This window comes from Tupaia chinensis, unplaced genomic scaffold, assembly GCF_000334495.1.
Source record: "Tupaia chinensis unplaced genomic scaffold, TupChi_1.0 Scaffold000416_1, whole genome shotgun sequence".
Classification (NCBI taxonomy): domain Eukaryota; kingdom Metazoa; phylum Chordata; class Mammalia; order Scandentia; family Tupaiidae; genus Tupaia; species Tupaia belangeri.
The window spans coordinates 1,426,074-1,453,818 of NW_006159921.1; the positions used below are offsets into that span (position 1 = coordinate 1,426,074).

Sequence of the window (27,745 nt, forward strand, 5' to 3'; positions counted from 1 at the left end):
TTCCTGGTACAGATTTGTGAGTGACAGTCTATGGTTAATGCTGTTTGGACTGTGTTCTAAATAAAAATATATATTGAAATGGAAAAAAAAAAACCTAAAAAAACAAGAATCCCAGGATGCATCAAGAGTATAATTTCCATGTGTCTGGACTTCTGAAAATGCAATCAGAGCAGTTTTCCATTTTAATAGTCCTTTAAATAGTCTTTATTTTACTGTGAACAGACTAGGACATTAAGAAATCTTTAGGGGCTAGCAAGTACATGGTGGTTAAAGGCGCTAGATTCCCACATGGCTGACTGCGGTTCAAGTCCCAGACCTGGTAGTTTGCTTTCTTGCTTTCCCTTTATCTCTCTGTCTGGTCAGATTAAAAAATAATAATAGTAAATGGAAGTAAATAATTCTTTTAAAAAATAAATCTTTAATAAAATAACATACACATGTATAAAGAATGACATAAGTGTATAGCTCATGAACTTGCACAACTGAACACACTCATGTAGCCAACACTCGGATTTGGTGGATATTATTAGTCCCTAGAAAGACCCCTTGTACTTCCTTCTAGTCACTTCTGCCTAAAAGCAATCATTGTTCTGACTACTCAACTTCTAGAGTAATTTTACAGAGAGGGCCATTTTTCAACCTTCTTTGGCTTTTCTGATAAAGCTCTCAAGAGTCAGAACATCTTTGTTGGAAAATTGGGGTGAACAGGGATAGTGATATAAAGAGAGGAAGATCATATGATCACTCCTCACAGTGGATAGTCAGGAAGGGCTTATTGTTGAGGGATACATTTAGCACAAATAGATGCTTAATGTCCATGAAGTAGTTTGTTCTTTGTCTATAAAAGATGCAGGAACCTGATGAAGATTTCCAAGTTTTAAAAACATCAAGGTACTGTGCTCTCGTGACCTTTTGGTGTTGTGTCTGCTGGGGAACCTTCTTCCTTTGCTTTTTCTTCATTCTTTTTTAGACCTCCAGTCCCATAGAAGAGGACTTTGAAGAAACACAAGGTGCATGTGCCCAGCCTCTAGACTCTGGTAATAAGCCTTCAGAACAAATCCCTTTCCGAATCACTTGCCTGTACGTTTGTTGAATCACAGATATTTAGAGCTGGAAGGGTCCTTTGAGATAATTTCATCATGGCCTTCCGTTTTACAGATGAGAACACTGAGGCTTAGTGTTTTCCTTAGTATTCTCTCTCTGTTAGAATGAGGCCCCTGGTCCTCACCAGCTTTGTGACATCCACACTCTGGTTTATTTACACCTCCCCTTGCATTTCTGTAGTGTGCCCTGTGGTGGCTGCAGCTTTATTCTTCCTTTAGTCGTCCACTAGATGTCAGGCTCCTTGATGGCACTTAGCAGCACTCAGTTCTTTGCTGAGCTGGCCTGAGGAATCTGCCCAAGCCATGAATACAACAGAAATTCAGATCAGGCTTTTGTGTCTTTCTCCACCCCAGGAGACAGAGTTGCACCATCATTTTTCATTGCTGGTTTAACATCTTAGCAAAGAGTTAACAGCCAAGAGTGCAGACTCAACTTAATTCTCTTGGGAGACCTTGGGTTCTATATCACATAACGGGGGCTTTCCATGACATGAGACGTGAACCTTTGATCGGCAGCCAGGGTCGTGGCTTAGACAAGATAAACAAATTGTTGGTTCTATATAGACATTGTGTATTACTGTTCTTTTAAGGCATGCTTTCTCTCCCCCCCACCCCCCAGAGATGCATGTGCTTGCCAGAGAGAGACAGAGAGGGTGGGGGAGAGGTCCAAGCACTACCATGGGGCATATTCATGTTTCAGTCCCTTCTCTTATCTCTCCCTTTTGGGATTTTGAACATGACCCCACACATGCCCGGCATGTTTCTTAAGCCTTTGGGTTCAGGTCTTAGGCCACGTAGTTGGCCATGTAGACTCAGCTGCCCTAACCACCAGGACTTGGGGCTGGCCCACTATCTCCTTTTTTTTTTTTTCTTGGAGAGGTTTTTCTATAGGGCAAGAAATAACCCCCCAGATCTTGGGCATGCACTCATATGCGCCCGGTGTGAGTTTAAGTCACCAGGTCCAGGACTCCAACCACAGTCAACTACATGGGAGTCCAGCAACATAGCCATTATGCCAATTGCTGGTCCCCCCACTATCTATTTTAAAACCAGAGTTAGCCATCTACCAAGCAATGTGTTGGGTTGTCGGAAAAGTCATGATGTATTTTTTCTATGTTTTTCAATTCAAAAATGAATCACAACTTTTCTGACAACCCAGTAGCTGTTCTTATCATGTTTTAGCACTGAATCCAGACAGATTCTGGGGTTCTGAACTTCTTCCCTTCCTCTCACTGTAGGCTCTGGCTTCCAACTCTAACTTGATTCAGGCCTCAGCTGGAATTGCAAGTATTTTAAGAAGCTGTAAGCTTTGAGATGAATAGTTAAAATTTCTCAGGATAATAAGTACTAAAAGTCTGCAGGGCGTTGGGTCACTGTTTCCTCCTACAGGGTCTTTGCCTATAGCTCACTTTCTGTGAGCCTGGCTGGTACATGGCCGCTTTCTGTGAATGTGGAAGAGAGTTGAATGAGATGGAGAAGTTGTAGGACAGGCAGGCCAGACGTCAGAGCCAGATTGATGCAGACATCTGAATGACATGAAAAAACCTCTGATCTATTTTATTCCATTATTTCAGTCCTCCTCTGCCCCTTTTTCATTTAGTGCTCTGATATATTTCCCCTTCCACACCAAGCGGTGCTTGAGGGGTACCTTGGGGGAGGGTTTTTCTAGGCCCCATTCTGCCACTGATTTTTTTTTTTTTTTGGCATAACCTTGGGCGAGTCACTTTATCCCGGACCCCCACTCTCCCCTCACAAAGTAAAGGAAGGGTCCAGACTCTAAAAATCTCTTACGTTCCCCTCCAGCTCTAAATTATGCTTATTAGGAATTAATTTATGTTTTCTAAAAGTGTTTATCATTTTAAAAGAGGGTCACAGGAAGAGGGACCTCCACATCTCTTCTCAGAGGGGTGGGATCTCAGAGCTGCTAGGTACCTCTGAAGGGCATTTCTGGTGCCTATCAGGCCACACAGACCTAAGGAATGGGGTGGGATGGGGAAGTCACGAGTGTTTGGAAATAGGGCAGACTACTCTGTGTGCCCCCTTCTCATAGGGCAGTTGCCACCACGCTCCACCTGTCTGCCTCCTTCCCTATAAACTAGGACAGCGTAATGATGGGAAGGAAAATGTGTTACTGGCTGTCTGCCTACAGGTACCAAGCGTCTTACTGAGAATTGGAGAGGGCTAAATTCACTGATGCCAGGGAAAATACTGGGTAGTTGGGAAAGACATGACACATTTTTGCATAGGAAAACATAGAAAAAATACATCATGACTTTCCTGATGACCTAACAGAAGACAGTTGGATTAGCTCCTCAGTGCTCAAGATGCCACTCTTTCGATGGCGGTTATTGGCCAAGAGGCAGTTAGCACTCTGAGAATGCCCAGCTAAAAGTCTCTTCTATTTGGAATCTTCAGTGAACAAACAGTTCTTGGTTTCAGCGCCCCCTGGTGTCTATTGACAGGAACTGGACCAGTTTGCCTTCTTGAAAAGACAAAACAACATTTGTCTCCAGAAATAACTGTGTGGTTATAACTGAAAGGCTAATAAATAGTTTGATTGTATTCTGAGTGTCAGAATATAGTTCTCCCCTCTGAGCAAGAAAAATAAATGTTCAGAGCAAAAACCTCTTCTTTAGCACCCAGTCCAAACCCAATTAGGGAAGTGCTTTGTTTAGATTATTTCTCATTCTGGACTAGACCAAGGGAAACTCTAGGGAATGAAAATAACAATATGGGTTGGCAAAGATTCAGTAAAAAGGTACATTTGCTTTATTCTTTCAGGAGAGAAAAAGTTCCAAATGAGAACAGTCCTTAAGAAGAATGCTGGGATTTTGACCAGGTCTCAGTTTCAACCTATACAAAGGTATGGGCTGTTATTATCTCATTAACAGTTTCAGACTCAGAAACAATGTTCAGTGGTGATAATGTCGCAGATAATGCTTATCCTCAAATGTATTAGCCACTATTTTACAGGAATGAGCTCTGGGCAGCTCAGCTTTGTTAGGATTTATTCCGCAAAATTCTAGGGGTAGTAAAAAGGAATCATCATCCATATTCACATCCTCTCTGCCTTTCTATCCGTGTGTCCTTGGTCAAGCTTCTCAACCCTTCTGTTGTTTCCCCATCTGTAAAATAGGGATAAAAGTCCTGGGCCAGCCAGTCGAGTGGGAGTTAAGGCAGTTGAATCTGATATGGCTGACTAAGCTATTTGAGTCCTAGACCTGGCAGCTTGAAAAATGCACCAGGCGTGTTTGCACAGATTCCTAAAATCCCTAGAGGAGAATGGAGGAGAAGAGATTGCAGTGTGATCCCCTTGGGGGTGATTTCTCGCTTTGCCTCTCTTTCTCTTTGTTTGTCTTTCTCTGCCGAATACACGTGTCCTATAGCAAAAAAAAGAAAAAAAAGAAAAAAATCCTCACTGGAGATATTACTATATACATCATAAAATAATTAAAAACTATTATTTAATTTTATTAATTGTTATTAATATTAAATTTGCTATAGTGCATGTGCACTCACAGGGGTGTGGGAAGTGAGAAACCAAGCTGCCAGGTTCAGGACTCGAAATGTGGTCGACCATGTTGGAGTCCAGTGCCTCGACCACTACACTACCTGCTGGGTCCATAAAGTGTATTTCATTCTTTTTTTTTTTTTTTCTTTTTCATCAGAAATTTTTGCTATACGGCGCGTGTGCTTACCAGAGAGACAGAAGGAGACAGAGAGGCAGAGTGAAAAATCATCCCCCATGTGGGACGACCATCCCGCAGTGCCTTCTTGTCTGTTCTTCTCTTGGGATTTTGGGCATGCACATACATGCATCTGGTGTGAGTGTCAAGTCTCTGAGTCTGGAACTTGAACTGCAGTCGGCCATGTGGGAGTCCAGTGATGTAATCATTTTGCCTTCTGCAGATCCCTGTAAAATGTATTTCTTACAACTACCTGTGGATCTATAATAATTTAAAAACAAAAGTTTAAACAGTAACAATGTAGGGACCAGCAGTTGGCATAATGGCTATGTTGCTGGGCTTTCATGTAGTCGACTGTGGTTCGAGTCCCGGACCTGGTGGCTTAAACTCATGCCAGGCACGTGTGCGTGTCCAAGATACCAAGAGGAGAATAGAGGAGAATAGAGAAGAAGGGATTGCGGTGTGGCAATCCCACTCTGGGGGTGGTTTCTTGCTTTCTGTCTCTCTGTCTCTCTCTGTCTTTCTGACGAGTGCACATGCCCTATAGGAAAAACCTCTCCAAAGGAAAAAAATGTAATAATGTAAAGTGAATGACATAACAACATTCAATTCATGTTTTTCTCTCTGGTCCTCCATTTCTTCAATTATAATAATTACAGCTAATATTTCCTAAATATCTAGCATATGCCAGGCATTCTTGTTTGTCTAATTTAATTCATTTAACAACTCTCTGAGGTACATAAAATTGTGTCCACTTTGGCAATAAAGAAAAACAAAGTTTAGAGAGTTTGAAGTATTTTTTTCTAAGGTCACACACCTAGTTAGTCAGGATAGACTAGATTATACTACATAGCAATCCTAAGGTTTCAGTGGTTTAAAACAACAAACATTTGTTTCTTACTTATGGTCTATGCCTCTGACTCATGGGTTGGTTAGCGGTATTGTTTTTTAAGGGTTTTTCTTTGCTTTTTTTTTTTTCTTTCTTTCTTTTTTTTTTTATTAAGAGAGATTTTTGCTATAGGGTACGTGTGCTTTCCTGAGAGATAGGAAGTGAGAAATCACTCCCCTCCAGGGGGGATGGCCACACTGCAATCCCTTCTCCTCCATTTTCCTCTCGGGATTTTGGGCATGCACGCACACATGCCTGGCATGAGTTTCAAATCACTGAGTCTGGGACTCAGACTGCAGTCTACAGGTGGGAGGAAGTCCAGTGACGTAACTATTATGTTATCTGTTGGCCCCAAGTTTTTTTTTTTTTTTTTTTTAAGAATTACTTTATTTAAGTTTATTTATTATTATTATTTAATTTGACCAGAGAGAGACAGAGAGGGAAAGTGAGAAAGCAAGCCTCCAGGTCCAGGACCTGAATTACAGTCAGCCACATGGGAGTCCAGCACCCTCAGCCACTGTGCCACCTGCTGGCCCCTTTAAATAATTATTTATTTTATTTTATTATTATTATTATTAAAATATTTGCTATAGGGCACATGTGCTCACTAGAGAGAGACAAAGAAAGAAAGAGAGAAACCAGGCTGCCAGACCCTGGACTTGAACCACAATCAGCCATGTGGGAATCCAGTGCCTTAACCACCACACCACCAGTCAGCCCCATGGTTACAGGTATTCTGTGCTCTGTTACCTTCTGTCAGACACCTGGGCTAAGGAGGCTCCCTTTTTGTGCTTCCTTGATTACTGAGGCAGGCAAAATGAAACATAGTGAACTGTGCACTGACTCTTAAAATTTCTTTTCTTTTCTTTTCTTTTTTTTTTTAAAGAGAGATTTTTAGTATAGCACCTATGCACTTGCCAGAGAGACAGAAAGTGAGAAATCACCCCCTGGGGGGATGGCCATATCAAAATCCCTTCTCCATTCTCCTCTTGGGATTTTGGGCATGCACACACACATGCCTGGTGTGAGTTTTAAGCCCCTGGGCATGGGACTCAAACCATGGTCAACTGCATGGGAGTCCAGCAATGTAACCATTACCTGATCTGCTGGTCTCCAACTCTTAAAGATTCTATGCAGAAGTAACTCATCACTTTCATTCATATTTCATCAGTTAAAACAAGTCACATAACCACCTGTGAAAATTAAGAGGGCCCAAAGTGCTGTGCTACTATATGCTTGGAAGGAGAAACAAACATTTTGATGAATAGAATTAATGAAGTTATAACTTGAGGCCAGCAGGTGGCACAGTGGTTAATGTGCTCTACTCTCACATGGCCAACAGAGGTTTGGGTCCTGGACCTGGTGGTTTGCTTTTGCGCTTTCTCACTCTCTCTGTCTCTCTCTCGTCAAATTAAAAAGTAATAGTAGGGGCCAGCAGGCAGCATGGTGCTCAAGGTGCTGAACTCCCACATGGCAGACCACGGTTCGAGTCACAGACCTGGTGGCTTGCTTGCCCTCTCTCTCTCTTGTGTCCTCCCTGATCAAATTAAAATAAATAAATAAATTTAAATAAAATAATTCTTTAAAAAAAGTAATAGTAACATCATGCTGGGTAAAGTCTCTTTACAATCTAAATGATCTATAGCGATTCAATGTATAAATAATAATTAAAGTTAATAAATAAAAAAGTAATAATAATAAAAAATAAAATTTATAAAATAGTTACAACTCGACTTCAAATTCTTGCTCTTTCTTTTATACCATTGGTCTTACAGGATTGTTGCAAAGATGTAAAACAGATGAAGGATTTACCAGGGGATCTGGCTTATAGTTAGTGTTCAGTGAATACTGAAATTGAATCTTTAATATAGGTTACCATAGAAATTGGTGAAGTTTGTCTTCAGTACTCTCTAATGATCCTTTTTTGGGGGAAAGCCCCTCTTGGCTTGTCCTGGTACTCTGCACCAGGCAACTGTCTCACAATTGCTAAGGCCCCCTGGCTGTGCCCCTTGCCCTAATACTCACCTCCCAGCGAGCTCCTAGACTGCTGATTTTCTCAGGAACTTGCTCACTCTCCTATAATGTCATTGCTGATTTCAGAGCAGGGTGATCCTTCGAGAGTATTTATTCACTCGGTGGGGAAGAAATTGAGGCCCAGACATGCCTGAGAACTTGTGGCCAGTTAGTAGCAGACCCAGATTTCTATTTCTATTTCTGATCACAGTGCCCTTTCTGCTGCTTCTCACACTGGGCTGATAATCCGGTCCCTTGTATCAAGTTACTGTGCTTTGCTGACAAACGAATTCATGTAATTGTTTTACTTTCTCTCTCGCAGCACTGAAGGTGAACAAGAAGAGACATTAAAAGAGTCACCAAAGGAACTGAAAGAGAAAGACATGTATGACTGCCAAATAGTTGCCTAAGGATGTTTGTATAAAGTCTTGATTTTTTTTGAGAGAGAGGTTTTTGCTATAGGCTATGTGCACTCACCAGAAAGAAGAGAAACAGAGATACAGAAAGTGAGAAATCACCCCCCCTTGGGGGATGGCCACGCTGCAATCCATTCTTCTCCATTCTCCTCTCAGGATTGTGGGCACGCATGCACACACACCTGGTGTGAGTTTAAGCTGCTGTGTCTGGGACTCGAACCATGGTGGACTACATGGGAGTCCAGCAACATAGCCATTATGCCAACTGCTGGTCCCTAAAGTCTTGATTTTATAGTAGTATAGTATTTCCTTGTTTGTAAGAATCTACATTCTGGGGCCTAGCAGGTGGCATGGTGATTATATAAGGCACTGGACTCTCAGATGGTCGAGGATGATTCAAGTCCCTGATCTGGCAGCTTGCTTTCTCACTTTCTATCTGTGTCTCTCTCTGATGAATTAAAAATCGATAATATAAATAATAAATCATTTAAATTAATTAATTAATTTAAATGATTTATTATTTATATTATCGATTTTTAATTCATCAGAGAGAGACACAGATAGAAAGTGAGAAAGCAAGCTGCCAGATCAGGGACTTGAATCATCCTCGACCATCTGAGAGTCCGGTGCCTTAATCTCTATGCCACCTGCTGGCCCTGAAATAAATTATTTTTGGAGAGGTTTTTGCTATAGGGCACGTGCGCTCAGCAGAAAGACTGAGACAAACAGAGAGACAGAAAGCAAGAACTCACCCCTAGGGGGGATGGCCACACCACAATTCCTTCTCCTCCATTCTCCTCTCGGGATCTTGGACATGCAGGCACATGTGCCTAGTGTGAGTTTAAGCCACTGGGTCCGGGACTTGAACTGTGGTGGACTACATGGCAGTCCAGCGACATAGCCATTATGCCATCTGCTGGTCCCATGAAATAAATAATTTTTTTAAAAGAAGAATCTACATTCATTCCACTTAAAATAAAGTGGTACATTTATTTATTTATTTATTTATTTATTTATCTATTTAGTTGTGATTTTCAAGTCACTGGTTCTGGGACTTGAACCACAGTTGGCAATGTGGCAGTCCAGCACCTTAACCACCATGTGGTTATTTTTATGCATAGACTTATTGTGACTGTTTCTTCTTTCACCAAAGAGCTATAATTAAATTGATGATGTGGTGGATGTGGTGCACACTTTGGCAGCACATGTACTAAAACTGGAATGATACAGAGAAGATTAATATCACCTCTGTGCAAAGCTCACGCACACAAATTCCTGAAGCATTCCATATTTAAATAAATAAATAAATAATCAATAAATTGATGTGATTTATACTTAATAACTATCTTAGAATCAAGGAATTAGTGATGATAATATGTAAGTTTATTCTCATGTTATTATATATTATGTAAATACATTATTATGTAATAGAGATTGAACCTGTTTTCCACAGAAACATCCTTTCATCTATGCAAATAGTTTACATTTTGCTGCTGATAGATGTTTAAGGTTCTCGTCTCTTATGTTTGTTCTAGTCTAGTCTGTTGCTAATAGTAGAAAACACCTGAGTCTGGGTACTAGAAAAAAATAGAGCTTTATCTGGTTCATGGTTTGGAGGTCAAAGGAGCTGCATCTGGAGAGGGCCTTGTTAGCAGAGTCTTGAAACATCACAGGGTAAGAGGGCAGAGCTTGCCTGGAGCAGAGCAGAGACTTTGTTTCCACGTCTCTCTGCTGGTCTGGTTTCCCCTCCTTATAAATTTACCATGATTTAGTGATGGGGGCTCACCGTGATACCTAATAACTTCCCCATGACCTCATCTTCCAATTCTATAACCAGATTAAATCTTCTCTTAATACATTCATCATACAACCAAATTCTAATACATGAGTTTTGGGGGGACACGTTCAAACCAAAGCAGTAGTCTCGAGTTTTTCTTTATGCTGTGTAACATATTCTTAGATACTCTCTGATTCTGGCTTATTGCCAAATAAAGTTTTCATCAAGCATATACTTAAAAAGGAGTACATTGTTTGATTTTTCTAAAAATCTTGCAATTACTGTATACTCTTAATTCTTTAGATCATTGACAGACATCCAAGATCTATCTAGTATTTCCTATGAACAGGACGGCTCTTTTAAGGAAGCTTCATGCAAAACACCCAAAATAAACCATGCACCTACCAGTGTCAGCACTCCACTCAGCCCAGGTAATTGCTCACAGGCAGCAGGAGCATTTTTTTTTTAAAGAATTATTTTGTTTAGCTTTATTTATCCATTCATTCATTCATTTTTAATTTGATCAGAGAGGGACAGAGAGAGAGAGAGGGAGGGAGAGAGAGGGAAAGTGAGAAAGGAAATTGCCAGGTCCGGGACTCAAACAGCAGTCAGCCACGTGGGAGCCCAGCTTCCTTAACCACCACACCACCTGCTGGCCCCAGGAGCATTTTTTTTTTATGGAGAGATTTTTGCTATAGGGCCCATGTGCTTGCTGGAAAGACAGAGAAAGAAGTCACTTCCCGGGGGGGTGGGGGGTAGCATGGCTAGCTACAATCCCTTCTCCTCCATTCTCCTCTCAGGATTTTGGGCATGCACTCACATGTGCCTGGTGTGAGGTTTAAGCTACCAGGTCTCCAGGACTTGAACTGCGGTCGACTACATTGGGAGTGCAGTGATGTAACCATTATGCCACCTGCTGGTCCTGAGGAGAAACATTTTAGGAGAGGAATTTACAATCCCTGCCTGTTGACTCTAGGGAGCCAGTCCATGGCATCATGACTTGGTGGCTGCTTCCTTATAGTGCAAAGATGTTTCCCTAGGGCTAAAGCTGAAGCACATAATACCATGGGAGGATAGGTAGGGGGCGTGGTGATGGTTATTAAACAGTTGTAACAAGGTTTTGGTTAGGACTGCAGTGGTAGAGACATGCAAATGAAAAGTCTACTCTGCAGCCTAAGCACTACTGAATTCAGTGCAAACACATTGGATTCTCTAGAATTTACAACCTAGCTGGGGCCAGTAGATGGTGTGGTGGTTAAGGGTACTGGATTCCCACATGGTTGGTCATGGTTTGAGTCCTGGACCTGGCAGCTTGTTTTCTTGCTCTCGTACTCTCTCTCGCTCTCGCTCTGTCCCTCTCTGTTCAAATAGAGGAAATAAATAAATAAATAATTTTAAGAAAAGAAGAAAACTTAGCACAAGTACTTTGTGATAAAACATACGTAGTTCTTGAGTCTTGCAACCATATACAGCCAATGTTAAATATCTTTTATTTATTTATTTTTTAGGTTTTTGGCATAGGGTATGTGTGCTTGCCAGAGACAGACAGAGATAAGGAAAGTGAGAAATCACCCCCATGGGATGGTTTACACTGCCATCCCTTCTCCATTTTCCTCTTAGGATTTTGGGCATGCACGCATGTGTGCCTGGGGTGATTTTCACGCTATTAGTTCCAAGACTTGAACCATGGTCAACCATGCGGGAATCCAGCACCTTAATATCCATGCCACCTGTTGCCCCAAATATTCTCTTTTTAATATCTTTATTTCCAGTTTATTTGTGGTTTAAACAATCTCCCTTTATTTCATTTTGAGGGTCAAGTTTAGAGATTTTTTTTTTTTTTATGCCTTGAGCTGTTTCTTAGCTCTTCTCAGTTATTTCAGCTTAAACAATTTGGAAAGTTTCTTGTATAAGTATAGAACTTTGTGACTTTTTGGGACCAGCAGTTAGCATAATGGCTATGTCACTGGACTCCCACGTAGCTGACCACGGTTTATATTCCGGACCTGGTGGCTTAAACTCAACTCAGGGCGCATGTGTGTGTGTACCCAAGATCCCGAGAAGAGAATGAGGAGAAGGGATTGCGGTGTGACCATTCCCCCTGGGGGGTGATTTCTCGCTTTCTGTCTCTCTGTGGCTCTCTCTCTGTCTGTGAGCACACGCGCCTTATAGCAAAAACCTCTCCAAAAAAAAAAAAAAGAAAGAAAAAGAACTTTGTGACTTTTTGTTTTGTTTTGTTTTGTTTGAATAATGTAAAAGATTCAGACACTAACTACCGTCTTTTCTGCAACAGGGTCCATTTCTTCAGCTGCCAGTCAGTATGAAGACTGTCTTGAAAATATCACATTTCAGGTTAAAACAGGATCTGCCTCTTGCTGGAGTAGTCAAGAACCTATTAGGACTTTGTCTGATAAATGCACAACTGTCCAAGAGAAAGCAAGGAGCCTGGATTCTCTCTTTACTTCCTCCCAAACTCCCCTTTCCAGAGCCACTGATCCTGTGAGTATACCAGTTCTGTATTACGTATTCGTGGAGTCAGCCTAGAGGGTTCAGTGATCTGAAGTGCCAAGATTTCTCCAAATCTATTAAGAAACCAAGAAATAGGGAACCAGCGGATGGCATAATGGTTACATCGCTGGACTCCCACATAGTTGACTGTGGTTTGAATCCCGGACCTGGCGGCTTTAAACTCACACCAGGTGCATGTGAGTGTGTGTACCTAAAATCCTGAGAGGAGATTGGAGGGGAAGGGCTTGTGGTTGGTCATCCCCACTGGGGGTGATTTCATGCTTTCTGTCTCTGTCCAGCAAGCGCACATGCCCTATAGCAAAAAACTCTCTCCAAAAAATAAATAAATAAATAGAAAAGAAAGAAATAAAACAAAGCAAGAAATTGGCTGGATTTTCTCCAGGCTTCCCTGGGGCTTCTCTTCTGAGTCTGTATTACGCGAGGCTTAAATTTTACATCCTCCTTGAAGCTTCCCCTGGTTATTTCCCTGAGAATTTTGATTGATTTCCCCTTTCTCTGAACTCCTGAGTAGCCTGCAGGAAAAATACTTATTTGTGTAATGCCTTCCTCTCCTCCTCCCCCTCTACTTGTTTCTTTTTTCCCCCTTCTTCTCTTTTATTACATACGTATAGTTTTCTTCAAGAAAACTACACCTTCCTTACATCATATTACTCATTAAAAACCTGTGGGCTGGAGACCAGCAGATGGCATAGCAGTTACATCACTGGAGTCCCACATGGCTGACTGGTTTGAGTCCCAGAACTGGTAGCTTGAAAACTGTTCTGGGCACATGTGCATGCGTGCCCAAAATTGGGGGATTTCTCACTTTTTCTCTCTCTAGCAAGTGCACATGCCCTTTAGCAAAAATTTCTCAAAACAAAAACAAACAAACAAAAAACCCTTCTGGACTGGGCCAGTCAGTGGTGTGGTAGTTAAGGTGGCTAGATCCCATATGGCTGACTGTTGTCTGAGTCCTGTACTCAGCAGCTTGCAACACACACGAGGCAATGTGTGTGTATGCACAGAATCCTGAAAGGAGAAATGGAGGAGGAGCGATTGTGGCATGACCATTCCCCGTGGGAAATGCTTTCTCATGTTCCCTTTTTCTCTCTGTCTCTCCAGTAAGTGAGTGAGCCCTCTGGGAAATTTTAAAACAGAGCAAAACATAAGAACTCATGGGCTGACCTTTCTATGGAAAAATTATTTGCTTTGGCCTTCGATAGAAAATGGATTGTGGGGGGCTGGCAGGTGACATGGTTGTTGGGGTGCCGGTCTCCCATATTGCCAATCACAATTTGAGTCCTGGACCTGGCGGCTTGCCTTCTCATTTTCCCTCACTCTCTCTCCAGTCAAATAATTTTAAAAATTAAAAAAAAATATTATTACTATTTTTTTCTTGAGAGGTTTTTGCTACAGGGTGCATGCACTCGCCAGAGAGACAGAGAGACAGAAATCAAGAAAGCACCCCCCAGGGGGGATGGCCATGCTACAGTCCTTTCTCCATCCTCCCCTCGGGATCTTGGGCACACACACACACACACACACACGCCCAGTGTGAGTTTAAGCCACTGGGTCTGGGACTTGAACCATGGTCGACCACATGGGAGTTCAGTGACATAGCCATTACGCTAATTGCTGGTTTTATTTCTATTTTTTAAGAGAGATTTATTGCTATAGGGTACATTCACTCACCAGAGAGACAGAGACAGAGACAGAAAGCGAGAAATCACCCCCCAGGGGGCATTGCCACGCCACAAGCCCTTCTCCATTCTTCTCTCGTGATTTTGGGCACATACACACATGTGCCTGGTATGAGTTTTAAGTCGCCAGGTCTGGGACTTGAAACACAGTCAACTATGTGGGAGTCTAGTGACAAAACCATTACACTATCTGCTCGTCCCTAAAATAATTATTAAAAACAAAAAAGGATTGTATAGTGTTTAAGGTTGTATAGTGGTTAAGGGACTGGACTCCCACATGGTTGACTGCGATTCGAGTCCCAGACCTGGTGGCTTGAAATTCATGCCAGGCATTTGTGCATATGTACCCAAAATCCTGAGAGGAGGAGAAATTTGTAGGATGGCCATCTCCTCTTGGGGATGATTCCTCACTTTCTTTCTCTCTCTCTCTCTCTCTCTCTATCTGTGTGTGTGTGTGTCTCCAGTGAACGTATATACCCTAGAGCAAAAACATCTCTTAAAAAAAAGAAAATGGATTGACATTTGACTCACAAGAGGATTCACTCTGGAGAAAAAGCTGTCAGGGAATTTTATACTTTAATTCAGCAAACTGTTAATTAGGTACATTCTAAGTGCCAGACACCGTGTCAGACCCTGGTCCAGAAATGTAGGTGTGAACTAGAATGCTGTAGTATCTGCCCCAAAGGAGCTCACTGCCTATTGAGAAAGACAGGCCTGCAGACAAGGCAGAGGAGGTGACGTGTGGGTGAGCTTGACTTAATCAGCAAAACAAGTGGAAATGATGGAACTGTATGTGCCTGCTTAGCTCACCACACATGTCAGTTACCGTGTTTATGTCTTGCTTGTAGAAAAGGTCATCTGCATTTACTGGGACTGGTCCCTCCAGCATTGCTAAGACATCTGACACTTCATTCCGTGCCACCCAGAAAAGGAGCCTGCCTAAAGGTACCCTGTACTTTTTTTTTTAATTGTTTATTTTATTTAGTAGTAGTATTTTAAAGTTTGCTATAGGGCATGTTTACTCATGAGAGAGAGAGTGGGACAGAGAGAGAGAAAAAGAGGGAAAGCGAGGAACCAAACTACCGGGTCCAGGACTTGAACCACGTATGAACTCCCATACATATGGGAGTTCAGCACTTTAACCACAATGCCCCTGCTGGCCCCAAGATACCCTGTTTTATTTTGTTTAAAGAATTATTTATTTTTATTTATTATTATTTTTAAATTTGGCTAGAGAGAGACAGAGAGAGAGAGAGAAAGCAAGCCACCAGAGCTAGGACTCGGACTGCAGTTGGTCACGTGGGAGTTCAGCACCTTAACCACCACACCACCTGCCAGCCCTGTACCCTGTATTTAATACCAAAATAGAAGTAACATCTGCAGGCATTTTTTTTTTTTAGAGAGAGAGATTTTTGCCATACACAGAGAGAGAGACAGAAAGAGAGAAATCACATTTGGCCACATGAGAGTCCAGCATCTTAACTGCTGTGCAACCTGCTGACCCCTGGGTATGCCAGTTTAAGGGAAGCTTAGATTCATGCTCATCAATCTTTGTTGCTACATTAAGTTGAAACAAAAATGCCATTTCCCTCTTAATTATATATATATATACCTACTGAAGAAAACTTGGAAAATAAAGAGAAGCTTGGAAAAGATAATGACCATTTTACCCTACCACAATATTTTAACCTTATGTATTATTTTGGTGCATATTTAAAAAATATTTTTTAGAAATATATAAAGTAATGTTTAGTATAGTTCAGATCACATTGTATATTAATTCTGGACTGTTTTTTTCCTTTATGTATTTTGAGGATTTTCTCTTATCATTAAAAATTATTGATAAGAGACCAGCAGTTGGAGTAATGGCTATGTCGCTGAACTCCCATGCAGTCGACCTCGGTTTGAGTCCCGGACCCGGTGGCTTAAACTCACGCCGGGTGCATGTGTGTGCGTGGCCAAGATCCCGAGAGGAAAATGGAGGAGAAGGGATTGTGGCGTGGCTATCCCCTCAGGGGGGTGATTTCTCACTTTCTGTCTCTCTCTGCCTTTCTGGCAAGCGCGCGTGCCCTATAGCAAAAAATCTCTCAAAAAAAAAAGAAAACTACTGATAAATATATGTAATATCTATATGGTAGCCCATTCTATATATGTTGTTTAACATATGTTTAACCATGTATTGAAGAGTTACATTGTTTTCCAATTGTTGCTTTTTTTTTGATAGGTTTTTGCTATAGGGTGCATGCGCTCACCAGGAAGACAGAGAGAGACAGAGAGATAGAAAGCGAGAAATCACTCCCCAGGGGGGATGGCCATGCTGCAATCCTTTCTCCTCCATTCTCCTCTTGGGATATTGGGCACGCACGCGCACGCACATGCTCGCACATGCACCCGGCGTGAGTTTAAGCCACCGGGTCTGAGACTCAACCCATGGTCGACTACATGGGAATTCAGCGACATAGCCTTTAACACTAACTGCTGGTCCCCATTTGTTGCTTTTTGTACATACATCTTTATTTGTACCTTTAAACTTTTTCTTAGAATGGATTCTTAGAAGACTATTTCTAGATCAACAAGTCTGAGAGTGTTAGCAGCTCTCAAGGCATACTGCTTTTGTTAAATTAACTTTCTTTTTTATTTTTGGAGAGATTTTTGCTATAGGACGTGTGCGATCGCCAGAAAGACAGAGAGACAGAAAGTAAGAAATCACCCCCCAGGGAGGATGGCCACTCCACAATCCCTTCTCTTCCTTTCTCCTCTCGGGATCTTGGGCACACACACACATGTGCCCAGCATGAGTTTAAGCCACTAAGTCTGGAACTCGAACTGCAGTCGACTACATGGGAGTCCAGTGACATAGCCATTACGCCAGCTGCTGGTCCCTGTTCATTTTCATGGCTCCTGTCTTTGGTATAGCTCTTGGTCAGGGGGATAGGAATTTGAGAATTATATTGAGGAGTTTTTATTAATGTCATAATTTAGCATAAAAGACCCAAAGTATGGTTGCTGCTATATATCCTGTCCTGATAATCCATAGGGAAAGGCCTCCCACTTTGTCTTTTGGTTCATTTTGGCTGGTCCAGCACCTCTATATGCCTTCAACAACTGCAATCCAGACCGGACACAAATCTTAATAAGAATTTATACCTTACCTGCTCCAAATATCCTTAGGGAGAGAGGGGCACAGGTCACACAGTACTGAGGTAAGGGCTGATGTAGGAAAGTGTTTGGGATAAAGGCCATTCACATTTCAGAAGGTCCCTCTACCAGGATTGTTACTTAAGAGGTTGTCTTCCCCCTTAGTTTGTTTCAAGATTAAGAAATCCTCAGTCAAATCCATGTGAGAGCCTAGAAAAATCCAGTTCAGGTCAAGGAAGGTGTTAAGTAATTTTCTCCTTTATCTTTTTAAAGAACTGGTAGAAGCCATCTCGCAGCGTCACATTGATGAGCTACCACCACCGTCTCAGGAGCTGCTTGATGAAATTGGTAAAATGTTCAGTACAGAATATACGCCTTGCCCCGTTAGTAACGGCACTGACCACACATGCTTTCCTTATCTCATTGTGACTGTAAAAAGCCCTGTGAAGGTCTGGTTGAATGTACAAAATTCAGGAATGGGCAGTTTTCCAATACAACAGGCCACAGCCTGACAGGGTTAAAATTGGCCTGTGTCTGTTGTTATTTCTTAAAGGGTTTATGGTAATGACTCTTAGGGGAAATGGCAACATTCAATGATTTATCATAATGAACTTTTTTTAAATTAAAGGAATTCTGTATCTTTCTAACCAAACTAGCCATCCCTTGGAGGCCTGAGGTTTGGCTGCTCAGGCCAAGGCACCTCTACTTTGAGTTTTGCCATTAGGAGGAGGTCTTAAAGGTATCGGAATTGTGGATAAGTCTTTTTCTTTGAGAGATTTTTTTCGCTATAGGGCGTGTGCGCTCGCCAGACAGACAGAGACATAGAGACAGAAAGTGAGAAATCACCCCCCAGGGGGGATGGTCACGCCACAATCCCTTCTCCTCCATTCTCCTCTCGGGATCCTGGGCACACACGCACACGCGCCCGGCATGAGTTTTAAGCCACCGGGTCTGGGACACGAACCGCGGTCGACTACGTGGGAGTCCAGCGACATAGCCATTACGCTAACTGCTGGTTCCCGATAAGTCTTTTTCTTAAGAGCAAAGAAGTCAGTGGTAAAAATCCTAATGAGATCTGAATTTTCCATTTCAGGCAGAGACTGAGCAGAACCAACACTTTTATTTCCAGCTGATTGGTTCGGGCTGCCCAGCTGGGCTGGTGCTGAATGTAGATAGTGCCTGGTTATGGAGCCATCTGGGGCGGATGGTCTGCTCCTTCAGGAAAGCCCTGACTCTGTCTTCTTGACAGCCTGGACAACCGGTCCTTCACACTCAGAGGGAAATGTATCTCATCAGACCTCTGATGGTCCAGGGCCTATTAAAAATTTCCTGACCAGCACCACTTGATTTTCAAGGTCTCTGAGGTTTTGTGTCTCAGAAGTAAGATGATGGTAAATGACAACTTCCTGCTCTGAGTCAAAAGACAGTGATCCTTTACAAGGTTTCCCATCATAATCCTCAGTCAGTCTCCTGGCATGATGAATTTAGGTGGAGCCAGTCAAAACTGCCAGAACCTTTCTTAGTTTCTCTTCTTTTCTGTAGCTGTAGGACTTTTTTAGTCTCACTGTATTCCTCCCACAGTGGCATAGAGTCATACAGGTCACGAGATTGTTGGTTCAGGTTCGTAGGGCCCACACCTACAGCCCTTCCCCTGTTTTCCACTTCTCAAGCCCCCTAGGCAGTCCTTACAAATTCTTCCTCTCTAGTCATGTTTTTTTTTTTTGGAAAGGTTTTTGCTATAGGGTGTGTGCGTTTGCCAGAAAGACAGAGAGAGACAGAGACAGAAAGCGAGAGATCACCCCCAGGGGGGATGGCCATGCCACAATTCCTTCACCTCCATTCTCCCCTCGGGATCTTGGGCACGCACACACATGCACCCGCTGTGAGTTTAAGCCACCAGGTCTGGGACTCGAACCGCGGTCGACTACATGGGAGTCCAGTGACATAGCCATTATGTCAACTGCTGGTCTCCCTCTCTAGTTATTCTTAAAATAATAGAAATCTTGAAAGTGGAGGTCATCCCACATATGTTCTTCTCTAGTAGATTCTCAGTACTGCTTGTTCTTTGGTCATGGATTAAGGGAGTACCTGTATGCTCCTTTGTAGTTTTCTTTGTTTATTTTTAATATGAGAGAGAAAGAGCGAGCGAGCACATCTGCAGTGGGGCCTGGTCACACCATAATCCTTTTTGCTCCAATTCCCAATCCTGTGAGGATACCAGGTATGTGTATGTATGTGTGATGTGTTTTTCAGGTCTCCAGGCTGGGACTAAACCTTGATTGCTATGTGGGATCTGGCTTCCTCTGCACAGCGCTTAACCTCTATGCTTTGGGGCCAGCCCCTTCTTTGCAGTTTGACCGTAGCTGATACTTTCCCAGTGGATCCTGCTCTTCTCTCTCTGCAATAACCATGAGAAACAGCTGTCTACCTCCCCTGTTTCAGCTGCTGTGTTGGCGGGCTTTCTCCTGAGCTCTGACCTCGCAGTACTGTTGTACTCCAGCGCAACCTACAGAAGCCCTCTTCTCCTTTCACTTATGAAAATTATCTGAGCCAGGTTTCTAGGTGATGTCTGCACTTCCAGTTGAGTCAGTAATTTTTCAGAAGGATAAAGGGTAGATGGCAGTTGAGTAGTTTATCCTGATGGTGGGCCTGTCTACCCAATTTTATATATTGTCACTGTTGTTCTTTTTTTTTAATTTATTTAATTTACATTTAATCACTATATGTCTTTACAGTGTACAACATTGTTCCAGCACAAATACGGTGCATACCAGTCAAGTACTCCATTGTTCTTTCCCCTAGAGACTTTTTTGGGGAGTGACCTGGAGCTGTCACCTACTCATTTGGAAGGCGCATTTCCAAAGCTCTAGGTTCTAGACAGGAACCTAAAGGGGAGGGTTGCTTAGAATCCTAGGATATAAAGTTATCTTTTCAGATTAACAAAGAACTGCTTTTAAAAAATTTTGTTTCAGTTTTTGCTATAAGGTGCATGCACTCGCCAGAGAGAGAGGGGGAATGTGAGAAATCACCCTCATGGGAGGATGGCCACACACAGTCCCTTTCCTTCTACTCCCCTTTTGGGATTTTGGGCATGCACAAACACACACACACACACACACACACACACACACACACACACACATACCTGGTGTGATTTTTCAAGTCCCCAGGTCCAGAACACGAGCTGCAGAGTGGGATGTGTAATTCAGTGCCGTAACCTCCATACCGCCTGCTGGCACAACAAGGGACTACATTTTTTTGTAAAGAGTGAGGGGACAGGGTGTCCCTGGGGACCAGCCCATGGAGTGGGGATGGGACATCTTTTTTTAAAAAAATTATTTTATTTAACTTTATTTATTATTATTATTTTCCAGTATTGGATCAGAGAGAGAAAGAGAAAGAGGGAAAGTGAGAAAGCAAGCTACCAGGTTTAGGACTCAAACCGCAGTCGGCCATGTGGGAGTTCAGCTCCCTTAACCACCATGCCACCTGCCGGCCCAAGGATAAAAATAGATTATTATCTCACTTTATATAAAATTATCTGTGGAATCTTCAAATGCCTAGAAACTGCCAAGTAGGCTGCTTCCTGTACTGTAAAAATAAAATAAATGTGCCTGCACAGAATAGGACCACACGAGCAAGTTTGGGGTGGTCTTCCTGTGCCACCTCCCACCTATCTCCTGTCTCTGCTGCTCTGGGGAATACCTTGAGGAGACCAGGCACGTAACAGATGCAAAGCAGCACACTGAGTTAGCAGATGCCTGCCTCGGTCTAATGAGCATTTCTTTAGGAACTGGAAATGATGGATAGTCTTTGCTTTCCATCTTCCCATAGACCAGGGGAAAACTATGAAAGGCCAGTAAAGACAAGAAACATTTGGATTGTTCTGATGTTGTTATGAACTATTTGAGAGAGTATGAAATAGAGTGTCAACAGCATAAACCTTAGAGCTAGACTGCCTGAATCAGATCCTAGGTCTCTCATAGCTGTGTGATTTGAGGTGAGTTCCTTAACCTTGATGAAGTTTTAGGAAAGTTCTTTAACTCAAGTTTCCTTATCTGTTAAATAGGAAGAGCAAATCAATCTCCTAGGATTTATGTGAAGATTAATTATGATCGTTAATCCTGAATTAATATCCCTCAGTGCTTTGAAACAGTATCTGCCACATAGGACTCTGCAAGTTGTTACATATTATCATTATCGTCTTTATTTTTATTTTGAGTGGTATATGGGCACGTGTGCTCGCCAGAAAGACAGAGAGAGACAGAGAGACAGAAAGCAAGAAATCACCCCTCCCCCAGGGTGGATGGCCACGCCGCAATCCCTTCTCCATTCTCTCGGGATCTTGGGCACGCACGCACGCACGGCGTAAGTTTAAGCCGCCAGGTCCGGGACTCAAACCGCAGTTGACTACATGGGAGTCCAGCGACATAGCCATTACGCTAACTGCTGGCTTATTCACCCCCCCCCCGGGGGGCTTGCTAAAATTCAGATTGCTGGACCTGGCCTGTAACCTAATGGTTAAGGGATCCCACTTGGCCAATTAAAGCCCCAGCGTTTTGAAAAACATGCTATGCATGCGGGCATGTCCAGAGTCCTGACAGGATGCAGAAATAGAGGAGAAGGGATTGTGGCGTGACCATGTCCCATTGAGGAGTGCTTTCTACCTCCTCCTCTCTCTGGCTAGTGCACACATCTTCTGGCAACCAAAAAACACATTTTGCTGGACCAGACTTCCAGGATTTCTGATTCCATAGATTTTATACGAGGCCTGAGAATATGCATTCCTAACAAGTTTTCATGTTATGCTAATGCTGCTGGTCTGAGAACCATGGCCCTAGAGAATGGTGAGATTTGCAACGTGGGTAACAGACTGTCTGCTTTGGTGTTGTGACAGAGCACTTGAAGCAGCAGCAAGATTCATGCACGGTGTTGAGTGAGACTACAGCAAGTGATCCCAGCATCAGCGCAAATGGTAAGCCAACTAGCTAGATCTTTTCCTGGGTTTTTGCTGTAGCACTGTGTTTGGCAGCACTATGATACATATGGGAAGTGCGACTTTGAGGTCAGGCTTGACTGCACTCTAATTCTTACTCCACTCGTTATTTTCATGTGACAAACTGTTTCTGAGCCTCAGTCATCCTCATCTGTAAAATGAGGATGATTCTGATCTCATCACAGATACACAGTGCCTGATACATTGTAAACTATTTGGCAAGCCTCAGTCCCCTTCACTTTATAGGATTGCTGGCAGGATGTTCAGAGCATATGCAGCATGTGTAAAATGCTTGGCATACATTAAAGGCTACATCCCTTTCCCACCCAAATTCTTTCCCAAAAAACATAGAAACATCAAACAAGAGAGAATAAAATAGTCCCCTCAAAATAAATTTGTACAGTTTGTTTTCAGGGCCTCTCATCTCTTTTATGAGCCCTTTCTTTCTCCTGCCTCCTCTGCTATTCTTGAGCCTTGGCACAGGCAAGGTTTCCTGTAGCTTCATCTGGCACCAAGAGCTCCCAAGACCCCAGAAGCAGCTGCTGTGAATACGGGCACCCTGCTGACACCACCTGGCCCCCTGCTCTCATGGGAAGAGAGGAGCTAGTTCATGGCCTTTCTCAGGAGCCTCTGATTGTCATTAATGTTTGTACTTGTTTAAGACAGGATTTCTCAAGAAATTTTTTTGTTTGTTTTAATAAAGTTAATTCTTCCCATTGTTTTTAGATCAAAGGTGCTTAGAAGAACAAGAAACTGATAGTAAAAAAGAAGATAGCAATGTACTTTGGATCAAAGAATCTGAGGATCTATGCGAAGATACAGAGAGGTAGCAGAAAAGGCTGGACTTTTGAATTTAAAACTTGTATTAGTTTGTTTTAGTGTTTTTCTAAAATTGACAAATAGGGAAAACAATGTTTTTTCCTCATAATATCTTAGTCGTGCCTGTTTCTTTTTTTTAAATTTTTTTTATAGACCACAGATTAGTTTATTTTTAACACCCATCAAGCCATGAATTCATAGGGAATAGGTTCCAGTAGCTCAGGCTCCTTTCCATTGGTTCTCACAAAGTGTGCTTCTCTGGATGGAGCAGGCTGGCGCTTTAGTTGAACCCAGGTCCCTTTCTCTTTGGCTTCTTTCTTTTGTGGGTCATTTTCCTTCACACATTTTAGGAAGCTATCTCTGCTCTTAGAATGTTTAATATGCTCAATATGCACATTGATTCTCTTGGCAATAATCTTGCCCTTAACTTGTTTGTTCACAACAATGCCAACAGCATGCTCTGGGTAACATTGTAGACTCTTCCAGTTTTCCCATGGTAACATTTGTGGGGTATTCCTTTTTGAACAGTACCCCTTCCCTTAATGTCTACAATATCACCTTTCTTGTAGATTCACATATATGTTGCCAAAGGAGCAACTCCATGTTTTCTAAAAGGCCTAGAGAACATATATCGGGTGCCTCTCCTCTTTTCCTTTGTGTTTTTCATTTTGGTTAATCTTTCCCTTTGTGTTCGTCATTTTGGTTAATTACTGGAAGATGGCGGTTCCGGCCAAAAAGTAGTGCCTGTTTCTAAAAGGTTATTTTACTTTTAAAAAATGTTCACCTGTGATAAAATAGTTTGCCATCTTAATCTTTTTAAGTGTACAGTTCAGTAGCATTAGTATTACACATTGTTGCACAACCAACCTCCAGAACTTTTTCTTTTTGCAAAATGAAACCCTATGTCCTTTAAACAGTTCCCCACTTCCCCTTCTCTCCAGCACTTGACAATAATCAGTTCTTCTTTCTGTTTCTGTGAGTTTGACTATTCTTGATGCTTCATATTCATATAAATGAAGTCATACATATTTGTGGCTGGGCTTATTTAACATAGCATAACATCTTCAAAAATCATTGTAGCATGTGTTTGGATTTCTTTCATTTCAAAGACCGAGTCACATTCTGTGGTACATATATACCACATTTTGTTTATCCAGTCACCTGTCAATGGGCATTTATGTTGCTTCCACCTTTTGGCTATTGAGAATAATGCTACTATGAACATGAGTGTCCAAGTATCTCTGAGGCTCTGCTTTCAGTTCTTTTGGGTATATATCCAGAAATGATATTATTGGATTATACGGTAATTCTATTTTTAATTTTTTTGAAGACGTGCCATACTGATTTTTTTTTTTTTGAGAGTTTTGCTATAGGGAACGTGGGCTTGCCAGAGAGACAGAGAAATAGAAAATTGCAATCCCTTTTTCTCCATTCTCCTCTCAGAATTTTGGGCACACTCTCATGCCCCTGGAAGGAGTTTCAAGCCACTGGGTCAGGGACTCAAACCATGGTTAGCCATGTGGGAATCCAGAGCCTTAACCACTATGCTACCTGCCAGCCCCATTGCTACATCATTTTACATTCTCTCTCTCTCTTTTTTTTAGAGATTTTTACTAAAGGGCACATATTTTCATCAGAGAGAAAGAAAGCAATAAATCTCTCCCGCAGGGGGGATGGCCACGCTGTAAACCCTTCTCCTCCATTCTCCTCTCGAGATCTTGGGCACACGTGCACATGTGCCCGGTGTGACTTTTATTTATTTATTTTAAAAAATATTTATTTACTTAATTTAATTAATTTGTTATTATTATTCACTTTGGCTAGAGAGAAATAAGAGAGAAAAAAGCAAGAAAGCAAGCTGCCAGGTCTAGGACTTGAACCACAGTCAGCCATGTGGGAGCCCAATGTCTTAACTACCATGCCACCTGCCGGCTCTTCCAGCATGATTTTTTTTTTAAGAATTATTTTATTTAACTTTATTTATTTATTTTCATTTGACCAGAGAGAGATGGAGTGAGAGAGATAGAGAAAATGAGAAAGCAAGCCACCAGGCCCAAGACTCAAACCGGGGTCGGCCATGTGAGAGTCCAGCGCCCTTAACCACCACACCATCTGCTGGCCCCTACCAGCATGAGCTTTTTAAGCTGCCTGGTCCAGGACTCAAACCATGGTCAAGTATGTGGGTATTCAGCAACATAACCATTATGCCATCTGCTGGTCCCCATTTTACATTCTCACCAACAGTGAGCAAGTATTCCAGTATCTCCATATCTTCCAATACTTGTTATTTTCTTCCTTTTTTGGTTATATGTGTGTACATACACACATACACATACATACATATTTATTTTTATATACACATATACATTTATATACATATATGTTTATATGTATGTGTGTATGTGTATGAAACACACTTAGTAATAGCCATCCTAGTGGGTGTAAGGTGTTACCTCATTTTGATTTTTTGTTTGTTTAAAACAGCATCTTACTATGTCACAGTCCTCTTGCCTCAGCCTCCCAGCTAGTGCATACCACCATGCCCAGCTCTTTTTCAGACAGGGTCTCCCCATGTTGCCCAGGCCAGCCTCAAGCTTGTGACCTTTCTTCCTTAGTCTCCTGACTCCTGGGATTATAGGTGCAAGCCACCATGTGCAGCCTTTAAGTTGCACCAGGAATTGAACCCAAGTCTCTCATGTAGTCCCAGCCTACAGAACACATCTTAACAGTGTGCACCACCATGACTGGACCCTCATTGTGACTCCGACTTGTAGTTCCCTAATGATTAGTGATGCTGAACATCTTTATTTTTTCTTTCCTTTTGTGAGAGATTTTTGCTATAGAGCATGTGTGCTTATCAGAGAGACAGAAAGCAAGAAATCACCCCTCAGGGGAGATGGCCATGCCACAATCACAATCCCTTCTCTTCTGCTCTTCTCCTGGGATTCTGGGCACTCGTGCACATGCACCTGGCGTGAGTTTAAAGCTGCAAGGTCTGAGACTTGAACCACAGTTGGCCACGTGGAAGTCCAGCACCTTAAATGCTACGCCATCTGCTGGCCTTGCTGAAGATGTTTTCATATGCTCGTTGACCAACTGTATATCTTCTTCAAATAAATGTCTTATTTGAGGGGCAGGGGGCATTGTGGTTAAGGTGCTGGACTCCCACATGGCCGACCATGGTTTGAGATCTGGACTGGCAGTCTGCTTTCTTACTTTCCCTCTCTCTCTGTCTCTCTCTAGTCAAATTGAAAATAATAATAATAAATAAAATTAAATAAGTAATTATTAAAAAGGAGAGATGTCTATTTGAGTTCTCTGCCTTTTTTTCTTTTTTCCTCATTTGTTATCATAACCTTTTTATGTTACATTGAATCGCATATATCTTTACAGTGTATTACATTTCTTTTTCCAGCATGATTACCATGCATATCAGTCAAGACAAAGACATTACTATCCACATCATCATCAAATAACTTTTCATCATTTTTTCCCCATATTTTATTGTCTCACTAAAGATCTTAATTAATTTAAAGACTTTCAATAGCAAGTATAGTTGATATGTACATGTTTATGAATTCATGTCTGACTTTAGGTGTGAACCTCAGTAAAGTGAACATACCATAAAGTAGCATCTTGCTGTGGCTATATAGCTTACTGCAGTTATTAAATAGGTATTAAAAGGTATTTTTTAATGCATTTTTTAAAATGGGAATAATACTTTTTTAAGAATTATTTTATTTATCTTTATTAAATTTGACCAGAGAGAGACAGTGAGAGAGAAAGAGAGAGATAGAGAAAGATGGAAAGTGAGAAAGCAAGCCACCAGGCCTAGGACTCAAACTGCAGTCAGCCACCTGGGAGTCCAGCGCCCTTAACCACCACGCCACCTGCCAGCCCCTTTTTAGTGCATTTTTTAATTTCAAAAAAAAAGTTTAGTTTTAATAGGTCAAAATCAAAAAGCGTTAAGAGAAATTTGCCTAAAACTTAAAGCCAGGAAAAAGGTTAGGATTCAGTTCAAATAGTAGGTAGATGAACCTATCAGCAGTTCAAGAGAAGACAAAAATCCTTAAATATGGAAATCAGAGCATCGAAGAAAATCAGTAATGCTTTAGTCTAAAGTCAAAAAAGTCTATCTCATTAGTTCAGGCTCACATAATCTCTCTTGAATTGAATTTGCATTGTTACTGTGGTCTGATCTTTCTATTCAAACTCTGGAAGTTAACATTCAACTCTGGACTTGTCCCTACTATTAGGCTGGACATTCTTTTGGTTGTTTCTTGTACTCTTATTTCTGTGTGTCCAAGTTCTCTGCCTTTTAAAAAAATATTTGCAATAGGGTGCATGTACTTGCCAGAGACAGAGGAAAAGTGAGATGTCACTCTCTGGAGGGGGTATGGCCATGCCACAGTCCCTTTTCCTCCATTCTCCTCTTGGGATTTTAGGCACATATGCACCCAGTGTATTTTTCAAGTCACCAGGTCCAGAACTTGAACCACGTAGTGAGCCATGTGGGATCCAGTGGCCTAACCACCTCGCCACTTACTGGCATCTCTGCCCATTTAAAAAACATTTTTCCCCCCAAGTTTTTTTTTTGCAGTTATTTTTGGGTTTGTTTTTACTTCTTTTTATTTATTTATTTAGAGCAAACTGAGGTTTCAACTTCTTTTTTTTTTTTTTTTTTTTTTTTTTGGGGGTGT

General features: G+C 41.9%; 2 protein-coding genes and 1 non-coding gene across 7 annotated transcripts in view; all 3 read left to right on the forward strand.

The window, feature by feature from the left end:
- The window catches only part of SKA2 (spindle and kinetochore associated complex subunit 2), a 1,094,818-nt gene that overhangs the window by 541,097 nt on the left and 525,976 nt on the right, over window positions 1–27,745 (forward strand). The window lies entirely within an intron of this gene.
- The window catches only part of TEX14 (testis expressed 14, intercellular bridge forming factor), a 112,291-nt gene that overhangs the window by 71,936 nt on the left and 12,610 nt on the right, over window positions 1–27,745 (forward strand). For all 5 annotated transcript variants that reach the window (XM_027774233.1, XM_027774235.1, XM_027774234.1 and 2 more), the window contains 9 exons: window positions 971–1,037; window positions 3,885–3,966; window positions 8,014–8,076; window positions 10,188–10,315; window positions 12,178–12,383; window positions 14,941–15,037; window positions 17,504–17,578; window positions 22,128–22,205; window positions 22,953–23,052. In XM_027774233.1, coding sequence (XP_027630034.1) covers window positions 971–1,037; window positions 3,885–3,966; window positions 8,014–8,076; window positions 10,188–10,315; window positions 12,178–12,383; window positions 14,941–15,037; window positions 17,504–17,578; window positions 22,128–22,205; window positions 22,953–23,052 — 896 coding nt within the window. The remainder of the gene's footprint in view (window positions 1–970; window positions 1,038–3,884; window positions 3,967–8,013; window positions 8,077–10,187; window positions 10,316–12,177; window positions 12,384–14,940; window positions 15,038–17,503; window positions 17,579–22,127; window positions 22,206–22,952; window positions 23,053–27,745) is intronic.
- On the forward strand, window positions 9,294–9,402 carry LOC114008935 (U6 spliceosomal RNA). Its single transcript, XR_003550421.1, has one exon. It is a non-coding gene; the product is annotated as a U6 spliceosomal RNA (small nuclear RNA).